The sequence below is a fragment of the Nematolebias whitei genome, chromosome 7, assembly GCF_014905685.2.
Source record: "Nematolebias whitei isolate Nwh7 chromosome 7, NemWhi1, whole genome shotgun sequence".
In the NCBI taxonomy this organism is placed as follows: domain Eukaryota; kingdom Metazoa; phylum Chordata; class Actinopteri; order Cyprinodontiformes; family Rivulidae; genus Nematolebias; species Nematolebias whitei.
The window spans coordinates 47,435,787-47,447,787 of record NC_056504.1 but is presented as its reverse complement, the minus strand read 5'-3'; the positions used below and the strand labels follow the sequence as shown (position 1 = coordinate 47,447,787).

General features: G+C 39.6%; 1 protein-coding gene across 1 annotated transcript in view; it reads left to right on the top strand.

Annotated features, from left to right (window-relative positions):
• Positions 1–5,785, top strand: part of psmf1 (proteasome inhibitor subunit 1) — a 10,742-nt gene extending 4,957 nt beyond the window's left edge. The window contains exons 3-7 of the mRNA XM_037679701.1: positions 1,780–1,862; positions 1,947–2,144; positions 4,645–4,701; positions 5,287–5,448; positions 5,604–5,785. Coding sequence (XP_037535629.1) covers positions 1,780–1,862; positions 1,947–2,144; positions 4,645–4,701; positions 5,287–5,448; positions 5,604–5,655 — 552 coding nt within the window. The 3' untranslated portion in view covers positions 5,656–5,785. The remainder of the gene's footprint in view (positions 1–1,779; positions 1,863–1,946; positions 2,145–4,644; positions 4,702–5,286; positions 5,449–5,603) is intronic.
• The last annotated feature ends 6,216 nt before the right edge of the window (positions 5,786–12,001 follow it).

Below are 12,001 nucleotides of genomic sequence, written 5' to 3'. Positions count from 1 at the left end.
ATATACTTATACACATGTACATACACACATTCATGCATACATACATATACACAACTTCAAAATAACATAAATTCTCAACCTGTACTGAAAACAGTTTCTGCGTCTCAGCGCCACCAGCTGGTGAGAGGCCGTGACGTCAGTTTGAACCCCGCCCACTGGAACCGGTACTGAAAGCATAATGGAAACACAACCTGTACCGTACCGAGTAGAGTAGAGCCGGGCTGTACCGGCCCGTACCGGTACTAATGGAAAAGGGGCATAAATCAACTCACACAGTATGAAACGCCAGAGAGAACAGATATGTTTTTAGCAGGGATTTGAACACAGGAAGAGAGGTGGCATGCCTAATGTTGGGGGGTAGGTTGTTCCACAGTTTGGGACCCATGACTGAAAACGCCCGATCTCCTCGGAGCTTCAGTCGTGTTTTTGGAACAACCAAAAGCAGCTGATCGGATGATCTCAGAGCCCGAGAGGGAACATATGGTTCCAGTAGCTCAGAGAGGTAGATGGGTGCGAGGCCATTTAGGCGCTTATAGGTCAGGAGGAGAATTTTGAAATCAATCCTAGTTCTCACAGGAAGCCAGTGTAGGGAGGACAGAACTGGTGTGATGTGCTCATACCTCGGTGTACCGGTTAAGAGCCGAGCTGCAGCATTCTGGACGAGCTGTAGCCGTGAGATAGAGGCCTGGCTGACCCCAGCATACAGTGAATTACAATAGTCCAGGCGGGTTGTGATGAATGCATGGACTAGTGTCTCAAGGTCGGGTCTAGACAGCACTGGCTTGAGCTTAGCTACCTGCCGCAGTTGGAAGAAGCTTCTCTGCGGAACCGAACTGATCTGTTTGTCGAACTTAAAATCCGAGTCAAAAACCACTCCGAGGTTTTTAACAGAGTGCTTCAGATACTGGTTGATGCTTCAGCGTACTGGTTCTGTTTTTGTCTTATGCTACTTTTAGTGTTTAGCTACTGTTTTGCTACTTTACTTTTTAGCTAGCCTTCTGCTGTTTTTAGCAACCCTGTTGTTACTTTAGGTTTTAACTAATCTTTTGCCACTTTAAGATTTTAGCCAGCCCTTTTCTACTTTTTATTTTATAGCTACTGTTTAGTTAATATTAGCTTTAAGCTAGCCCTTTGCCACGTTGAGCGCTAACCTTTTTGCTTCTTTTACTTCGAATTTTGCAACTTTAAGTTTTTAGCTGCCATTTTGCCACTTTTAGAGAACCTTCTGCAATATTTAGCGTTTAGCAAGCCTGTTGCAATTTTTAGGCGGCGTTTTCTACATTTGTCTTTTAGCTAGCATTCTGCTCGTTTTAGCTTCAGAACGTAGTTTAAACTTTTTCAGCAGTGATTCATCTCTCCTGTGTTCGCTGTGTTTTTGTAGAAAATACAGTTTTGATAGCTGAAAGGATTTCTGCAGGAAACTAAACACATTCGCAGATTGTTCGTAAACATCGATAACTGCTGCGGCACAAAAACATTCCAGATAAAGTTACTATGCAACGTCCTAAAACATTCCACGGCTTCCATTAGGCGTCGTCTTTTTATAGGGAAGGTTTTATTTATTTCAGCAAGACAATGCCAAACCACCCGAAGTGTTTGAACGAGTTTCTGTTACCTGTAACTTCTTCAGCAGTGATGATCGCTGCTAGGTGAGGTCTTGTTCAAACAGCAGTGGATCGTTTTTTGATCTCGTGTACGTTTTTTATTAAAAACACGCTTGTTTTTCTGGTCAGATTTTAACAAACTAAATGTAAAACGCGTTGTTGTGTATCTTTAAAGGACTCCAGCACGCAGCAGGTGTCGGACTTGACCGTGAACGTCAGCGACCACGTCAACGTCGACCAGATGCGCACGTTTGACGGGTCGGTTTGCAATCCGTTCCAGCTTTCAGAAGAAAACCATCCTCTTGTCGACCACCAGCAGTAATCAGATTTGTTTGTTTGCAGCGTGTTCAAGGACGCAGACAGTTTGTCACAGAGTGTGAAGACTCAGCTGCTGCCCGCCAAGAGGACGCAGACCGAACAGAAAGCAGAGAGGAAGAGCAGGAGGGACGAGGAAGAGGAGGCACAAAGGAGACAGGAGGAGAACAATGACCCCCTCCGCATGCCCAGCAGACACCCCAGCCAGGGAACACGCCCTCACTGGTTTGTGTCGCTTCAAACCATATTTGTAAACCTCACAATGACAGACTTTACAACAATAATCTGAGATTAATTCACAAACTGCTCCCAGAGATTCATCACAGGGTTCCCAGTGATTGGAAATCAGGGAAGATCTGGAAAATGACTTTCACATTTCCAGACATGGAAAACTATTTGAACACTGATTTGATGATACAGTATAATTAATTATCAGGATTGATTGCCGTTTGCACATACCACAGGTTACATTACGCTTCCTGTCATCTCTGAATGCGACTCTTGCGCCACTTAAGGTGCCAAGTTCTGAGCGTTTGGTGTGACGGAAATGTTTCCTGGAATTTCAGGATTTACTGAGAGAAAACTGTTTTCGTGAAATGCTGGGAACCCTGCATCACAGTCTATGGGGGTTAAATAATTTTAACTAAAACTCACTAATGAGCTGTCACTTCCTTACTGGCATCTACTGCTGAACCTCCACTTTCTACCATAGATTATATCGCCGTTCACCGTCATCTGAGTAGAGGTCTTCTTTCCAAATTTTATAACATTTTACTTGTATCCTTAAAAGAAGATAGTCTCTCGTATTTACAAGCATGGAAAACTGATCTGCTGACAGAAATTCCTGAGGATGAATGGAATAACATGTCTACTGGCACAAACTATTAACACGAGGTTTAGATTACTACACTATAAACGGTTATTTAGAAAATATATCACTCCTGTTAAACTTCACCATTTCAATTCAAATATTACGGATACTTGTGTTAAATGTAATACAGACCAGGCTGCTCTTTTCCGTTGTATGTGGCAATGCACGAAGCTTCAAACCTTTTGGAAAGAGGTTACTATGTTCATCTCTCGTTTGGTTGAACAGGATGTGCCAGTGGACAGTAAACTTTGTTTGCTGCACATTTTTCCAGATGACTTTAAAGGACCTACGAAGAGAAAGAAGCTTCTGAGTTTTTGCCTTTTACAGGCTCAACATATGATTCCTCTGACGTGGAGGAACACAGAAAGACCAAAGATAAACGAATAGACTAAATTGTTGAGCAATAACCTGACAATGGAAAAACTGACTTATATAGTGAAAGGGAAGCTTGAAGACTTTAAATATATTTGGTTGCTTTTCCTACATCTTGTCAAACACGGGGACATGTAAACTTATTTATTATTTTTTTATTTTGTTTGAGCGGACAGAGTGAGCTCTAGATTTTCAGGGTGGGGGGCCGGGTTGTAAGTTTTATTTTGTATGTCTCTGTAACATAAATTTATAATAAAAATATTAGGTTGGGAAGAAAACAACTAATGAGCGTGCTGTAACTAACCATACAGCTGATTATTCCTGTTCGATTTGGTTTTTGTAAACATTATTTTTTTATTTTAAGTAAAGTTTTACTTGTTGCGTTTGAACAGTGACGTGAAAAGGTCAAAATTAAAGAGCAGTTTGATGCTTTGTCCTCGAAACGTAAGTTGCTGGAAACTGAACGGTCTGTGTCTGTCGAGCTGCAGGACGGATCGATTCGCTGATTCTCGTGTCCTTCGTCCTCCTGTCTGTGACCCGACATCAGATGACGTCAGCGCTTTGCTGACCTGGTGTCGTCGCCTCCACGGCCGCCTGAAAGACTGAGGGAGTGTCTGAGGAAGAAAAGGACGAGAACTCAGCGACGGATGGAGAGAAAGTCCAGAAAATTACACTCTAGAAGGAGCGAAGGGTGAAACGTAAAATACTGAAGCAGGAGAGGCAGAGACTAAAGTTGAGAGAGCAGAAGGATGGATGGATCATTTGAGCTCTGTTTAAAGATTATTTACAATAAAATAACAACACGTTTGCTTTAACTGGAGTAGTTTGCATCCACTTAACTAAAATCCTGGAGGGATTTGGAATATTTTTGTCTTCAAGAAGGATTTCCCGTTTATTGTCAGCCATCGTATCGCTTCTCAAATGTCTGCAGTTTAGGAGTAAATCCGCTCTGAAAACGTCATCGCTGCACCAAGGCTGAATAAATGTCCCGCTGTGTTTGTGTTTCTTCGACGTGCTTCGTCTCAAACGGTCCGTTTCATCTTCAGCTTGTTGTTAACGTTCGAGCCAGTACAGGAGCAGACTGGACCTGCTGGTTTTATTTCACTGTCCCTTTCACACGTTTACTGGTCAACTTTCATTAACAGCAGAAAACAAACTCAAACATATTCAACCTATTCACTGATTAGATGCCACTTGCAGCCTAAATTAATTAAATGAGAATAAATATGCCTCATATTAGATTCTGAAATTAAAAACGTCTAATATTAACCAACCAAAATATTTTAAGCAAAATAAAAGCTGCAATTTTTTAAATTCTCATTGAAAACTTTGTGGATTGCTGCTGTGAATATTTATCTGATGACCCATTAAAATGCTCTGCATTGCTCCAAACATTACATTTAAAGTGAACTAAACGCTGCAGTTTGTTAGATTTTGTGTTTTATTTCATTTGTAAGATAAATAAATTGTTTGTTTTTTTAGGCCTGACTCTTTAGATCCTCCATTTGCAGCCGGAGGAGCTGATCTGGATCCTTTTGGGTGAGTTTCAACACCCGTTATTGTTAGAAACTTACATTTTTCATTATTCTGAGCTTTTTTGGGCGTTTTCATGGAGAAGAAGTCGCTGATGTTAAACACGGGCTGTAATCTGATGAATACACTGTGGGAAAAACACAAACAACAAAATATATGAAGTAAATTTCATGAATATGACACTTTAAAAACAGTAAATTAAAACAGAGTTTGCAGTTTTGTAATCTGGGTTTAGCCGCATTAACAAAGTTTATTTTTAGTATTTTCCATTTTAAGCGGTTTGTCTCTCGTTTTTTTTTTTTTCTGTCGCTCTTTCTTAAAGCTCTTTGTAACATCTGGTGCATAACTTAAACCACGTATTGATTTACAATCTCTAAAACAAACAAATCTCTGCTGGTGGGATTACAGATTAGTCTGTAATTTGTCTCAGAATTTATTTTCAAGCTGTGTTTAATCTGTTAGTGTAACTTTGTTTTTTTTCTCCTGTTATATTTTAGTGTATTTCAGTGGTTTAAACTCATTAAAAACACAATAACACAATGGTTAATGATCTTAGAGGAAAAACTAACTGACCCCCCCCCCCCCCCCCAGGTCTCGTGGTGGTGGCGGGATGATAGTTGACCCGCTGAGGTCGGGGTACCCTCGCGCCGGCTTCGACCCATCCAGCGGCATACCAGACATCCTGCCTCCAGGAGCCGTCCCCCCGGGAGCTCGCTTCGACCCGTTTGGACCCGTCGGACGTCACAGACCGGGGTGAGACACAAAGACTCCGTGTGTCCTGATTCACTCAGCGAGGACAAAGACAAACAGGAAACAGATCAAACTCTGTCTCTCCTGTTTCTGTTTTAACTGAATTAAAACCTTTTTATCACTTGGTGGTGACAACGACAACATTCTGTTTGTTTCAGGCCTGATCCCGACCACATGCCCCCGCCTGGATACGACGACATGTTCATGTAGCACCAGCAACATTTCCTGCTAACGCCTCCCCTGAAAACTGATCCAGTTTAAACAAACTTTGTATTTTCATCCTTTTTATTTCCTCGTGTCTCATCTGAAATAAACTCCTGGATAAAAATACACAAAACAACCTGGTGGTGATGTAAAATCTAATTAAAGTCTTTGTGAACGTTACTGGGACCTTTATTTTGAACTCCTCATCTCAAACTGACTTCTTGTTGTTTTAAACTCACATTTGAAGATGCATTTTAAAATGACCTCGTTGTGAAGTTGAGGTTTTTTTTTTTCTAAAATAAAATTAGAAAAATGACACCACATTCAATTTATCTAAACTAAAAGTAAAACGAGTGAACACATTTGCATCATCCTATTGTCTGCATCCTGTTCTTAAGACAAAACAGAGTTTTATTTGGATTATTTTATATTCCTGTTAAATATAACGAGTTGTTTCTGTTTGGGTCATTATAGTTGAACATTGTTTTTTTTTTTTAACCAAAACTCTTAATAAAAATTATTTCACACGCCGTTTTTTTTTTTATTCTTTTTTCCGACAAACTAGAAATGAGCTACAATTTCTTTTATCGTTTTTTTTTTATTACTTTATTTGTTAAATAATAGCCTTAAAAATCTCACGGCCTCGTTGTCCCAGACGAGATCAGATAGAACTTCATTGATCCTGCAGGAAATTGTTGTGCCAGAGTTTCAGATAAATCTCATCTCTTCCTTCCCTTCGGGCTGTTTTCGCCTCAGCAGGTGACAAACACGAGTCTGCGTTTCGTCCAGGTCAGCTGTGAACGCAGAAGCAGAAACCTCTGATGGGTCACTGCTTCTAGGACGAGGACTAAATAAAAAGTGAGCGGAATGTGTCAGAAGCTCAACAGGAAATAACGAAATGCTTAAAAATGTCTAAAGCAAAATGTTGCCAGGAGATCATGATCATGTTTTTATACTTGCAGTCCTCATAAAACAAAATTAGGATTTGGTTTCGTTTATAAACTTTTTATTTTTATGTAGAGCAGTGGTTCTCAAACTGGGGTCCTCGGACCCCTGAGGGTCAGCGAGCTGGTGCTTGGGGTCCACCCCACCAAAAAAAAACCCAAAAAGTATAAATAAATATATTTTTCATGAGCACATAGTTGTTTAACAACCTGTTAAAATACACTAAAATGAAGGAAATCACATGTACTTTATTCAAAATTTTCTGGGGGAGGACCCTCAGATTACCCCCCCTCTATATTTGTGCAGTTTACAAATTAAGTCCTGTTACTTGATCTAACTACTAGTTATGATTCTCTCAGTTTTCTGTAATAATTTGAAGAAGTGGCAATATATTTATTGTGTCATTGTAAGAATAGGTCAAATGGTTTTTAATATTGTTAATTTTCTCAAAACTGTAATTTCTGGAAGTTGAAATTAAAATTTTGTTAATTAAATGTCTCAAATGAAAAAGTACCCCATGTTTAAAAGTATAAAAATTGTATTAACAATATCAAAGAACAGGTCTGAAGTATTTATGTTACACAAATATTTCCATTTAATTAAAGAGGCACATTGAAGAAAATTATTTAATAAACATGAAGGTTATGCGGGGGTCCCTGAACACAAAACGTTTGAGAACCCCTGAGTCAACCATCTTCTTAAGACGTTGGATTTTAATGCAGCTGATGGTGAATTGTGTCTGATTTTGCTTTTAGAGCAGAATAATCTGACAGAACTAGTTGGTTTTTGTACAAACCAGATTCCAAAAAAGTTGGGACACTAAACAAATTGTGAATAAAAACTGAATGCAATGATGTGGAGGTGCCAACATCTAATATTTTATTCAGAATAGAACACAAATCACAGATCAAAAGTTTAAACTGAGAGAATGTATCATTTTAAGGGAAAAATCTGTTGTTTCCAAATTTCATGGCCTCAACAAATCCCAAAAAAGTTGGGACAAGTCCATTTTTCCCACTGTGTGGCATCCCCCTTTCTTCTTACAACACTCAACAGACGTCTGGGGACAGAGGAGACCAGTTTCTCCAGTTTAGAAACAGGAATGCTCTCCCATTAATGGTGCCTTTCCAGACATGCAAGCTGCCCATGCCACAAGCGCTCATGCAACCCCATACCATCAGTGATGCAGGCTTCTGAACGGAGCGTTGATAACAACTTGGGCTATCCTTGTCCTCTCTGGTCCGGATGACATGGCGTCCCAGTGTTCCATAAAGAACTTCAAATCGTGACTCATCTGACCACAGAACAGTCTTCCATTTTGCCACACTCCATTTTAAATGACCCCTGACCCAGTGCAAACGTCTGAGCTCGTGGAGCTTGCTTAGAAATGGCTTCCTCTTTGCACTGTAGAGTTTCAGCTGGCAACGGCGGATGGCACGGTGGATTGTGTTCACTGACAATGCTTTCTGGAAGTATTCCTGAGAACATTCTTTTATTTCCTTGACAGTGGCATTCCTGTTTGAGATGCAGTGACGTTTAAGGGCCCGGAGATCACGAGCATCCAGTAGAGTTTTACGGCCTTGACCCTTACGCACAGCGATTGTTCCAGATTCTCTGAATCTTTTGATGATGTTATGCACGGTTGATGATGATAACTTAAAAGTCTTTGCTATTTTACGCTGGGTAACACCATTCTGGTTTTGATGAACTATCTTTCTGCGCAACAATGGTGGAATTGGTGATCCTCTTACCATCTTGGCTTCTGAGAGACACTGACACTCTGAGAAGCTCTTTTTATACCCAGTCATGTTGTCAATGGACCTAATTAGTGTTAATTGGTCTTCCAGCTGTTCGTTATATGATCGTTTTCCTTTTTCCAGCCACTCAACATATTTTTCCTTTCAAATGTTACATTTACTCAGATTAAACTTTTGATCTGTCATCTATGTTATATTATGAATAAAATATTGACATTTGCCATCTCCACATCATAGAAAACAAATCAAAGCTGAATGTTGACACAGAAATGGGGCCTCAGCTTCTCGAGTCCAGCTGAAACAAATTAGAACTTGTGTGGATCTGTGACTTTCGTTGGACAGCGGTTGGAGCCGTCGCCTCACAACGAGAAGACCCAAGGTTTGCTCCCCACCTGGAGCCTTTCTTTGTGAACGTGGTCTCGTGGCCTCTCGACTGTGGGCAGCAGCTCTCCACATCCCTGCACGGAAAAGTGCGTAAAGAAAATGGATGGATACGACAAACAACATGGAAACTATTACTTCGATTTATCGCCACGGGAAAAGCTTATTTTAAGGAAGCAGCTCTCATCCTATTCTCTGCAACGCATGAAAAACACTTTTTTTTTACAAGAGAATGATAGAAAGACAAAGAAGGAGGATTCATCAACTGTAATCTAGGTTTACCTCACCAGGTGGAGCTCCTGTCCTAACAAGGCCATTCAAATCATTATCTTGATGCTGGTTCTGAGCAGAATACACCTTTGTTCATGCAGGGGTGTCAAACTCATTCAGGACAGTGGGACAAAATTAACAACTTGGTTCGAGCAACATGTAAATTTCAGTCAATAAATTGACTCATACCAAATATTCAACATATTTTCTTGTGTAGCCCCTTTACCCTCCGTACTAGGTAAGGGCCTCCTAGATTCTTATATGTAGCATTAAAGACTTAACTCGTTTAATTTGCTGAACTTCAAGTTGAGCATATCCTTTAACACACTCAATTATCTCCTAATTTCCTTTAGGAAAATGCAACAGACCTGAAAACCAACGTGAAGTTATTCAGAGACTGCTCCATGCCCTCACATTGAGTTGAAGATTTACAGTGACATCTGACTACAGATGCAGTTTTGTGTAAGGTGTTCAATGTTTAAAGACGCATTAAGTAAACTGAGTTCACATTTACCTTACGATTTGGTTATTTTTAGTTTAACAGAGCGTGTGAGTGTGTTCACGGTGTGTATTGAAAGGAAATTAGGAGATAATTGAGTGTGTTCAAGGATATGTTCAACTTGAAGTTCAGCGAATTAAACGAGTTAAGTCCTTAATGCTACATATAAGAATCTAGGAGGTCCGTACCTAGTACTGAGGTGGGCTACACTTGGTTGCAGGTTCATCAATAAGAGTTTGATCGGTCTCATTTGACTTTCTTTGTTGCTCGTTCCACATCAAAATCAAAGATTTCTGAAAAATCAATCAAATAAATAACTGATGTATTTATTATTAGTAGTATTTATTATGAGAAACTATAAAAATATTTTACATTTACAATATCAGGCGGCCGGAGAGCAGAGGACCGAGGACCAGATTTGGCCCGCTGGCCACGAGTTTGACACATGTGATTCTTTTAATTATTTATTTCCAAAATAAAAGTGAGCCGGAGAGAAAAGGCACCGGTAAATAGTTTTGATTCAGTCGCAGTAAATGTGTTGATCTAGAATACATTTTAGATCAATACATATTAGGTCTATGATCTAATAAGTTCTTGTTTTTAGTGTCTTATTTTGTTTTATCTGGCGCCTGGATTTGATAGTTTTTTTTATAACGCTACTTTTTATTTTAATTGCTTTTTATCGTCTCTAAAACAGAACTCTCTGGAAAATGAGTCCTCGTGACTCAGTGAGACTACCTGTATAAATAGAAGTTCAATAAAAAATAAAAATCTGAACATCGCAGCTTGTGTTCCCCGCTGTTTTTAATTAAATTTAAGATCAGAGGAATTTTGTGTGAGTCAGCAGGTGGGAGCAGCTGATGCACCTGAGCCATCGGCCGTGACTGAACGTTTCTGTCATCACGACTCATCTCTGAACACAAACACAATGAAATGAACAGAAAGGGAGAGGACAAACACAAAAAGGAAGCAAAGCAGGAAAAAAAAAGTTGTTTTGAATTTATATCTGAAGATAAAATAAATAAATAAGATAAAAATGTCAAATCAATTACGCTAAAAACAACTGAGAGCAACCAACACAGAAGTGATGGTCAACGTTGAAGCCTAATAAATAAAAACATAAAATAAAAAACTGCATGACGTAGCATTTTATTTTTTGATATTCACTAAGATTTGCTTTATTTTCAATGATAAATTAATTGATTAATGAATTTAAAATTATTTGACCAGCATAATAAAATAAATTTGTCTTGATGTTTTGATTCTCTTATCATACGTTTTATTTTTATTTTTTATAATCTGTTCAAATTCAGAGTTTCTTATCATTTTCATTTGGTTCCCACAAAACTCATGAATTTTATTTTCGTTTGTTTTGGTTCGGTGAAAAGTGACCGAAGAAGTTGTCTTAAATCAGCAAAACAGAAACGTTACTGGTCACGTTGTCAACATCAGAGTGAAGAACCTGCGCTGTGGTTCAGTACAAGCTCCAGCTCATCAGTTTGAACAACAACACGGCATCAAACCGTCACAGACTGTTCGCCAGCCTCTCGAAACCGTCACAACAGCTTCTTTAATAAGTCAGGGTCTAAAACAGGAAATCGATGGTTGATCAAAGTGTGAGAACATGTTCCATCAGATCTTTTAGAGAACACAGTTAAAAGTTTCCAACAGCCTGTTCCATACTGGAAACAGAGTTAACTGGATTTTAATGAAACAATAAAATAAATCAGCAGTCTGTGCTTTTCATCGTCAAACAAACCAAGCGCAGAAAAATCGTTTCATTTAGATTCTGGTCGTTAAGAAAACATGGGTTGAAATTAAACTGTTGACGTTTTATTTTATTACATTTACACATTTTAAACAGGTGTGCAGCGTTCCAAGACCGTCACTCTTTTGTCAAACCTCACATGGTGTCTGTGATCGGAAAGTCGCCGGTTCGATTCCCCAGACCGACAACATCAAAATGTGAGTGGAAAAGGTGAAACAGCCACACCTGCCTCCACCCTTATCTGCCCCACTCTGGGCCCTTGAGCAAGGCCCTTAACCCCCACCACCTGCTCCCAAACAGGTCTCTGTTGAAAATGAGTCCTTTGTGACTCAAGGCCTGGGCCGGATTTTAGCAGGGGCTTACAGGGGCTGCAGCCCGGGGCCCCGGCATTTCAGGGGCCCCGAAGGATGTTTTATGTTTTTGTGAATGGATAGTGTCAGAATTTAATCAATGACTATGATGATTTTGACAGCACCGATGAACAATGTTCCAATTTGTTCTGGAAAACGTCCATCTTGAATGCTCGCTTGTTATTGGTCCACTTTTGACGCATCTTACGCATTGGGGAGGAGCGTCAGGGAATATTATTTTACAATGGCAGACAGCAGTGTTTGTGGTTCTAGTTCCTCCAAATAAGATGAATGCAGAAGTGTCATTAATAAATGGAAATCTGTATTTTGTTCTTCATATTTTTAAGATGTTCTCTGTAAAAACCTTGGTCTATATGTATAT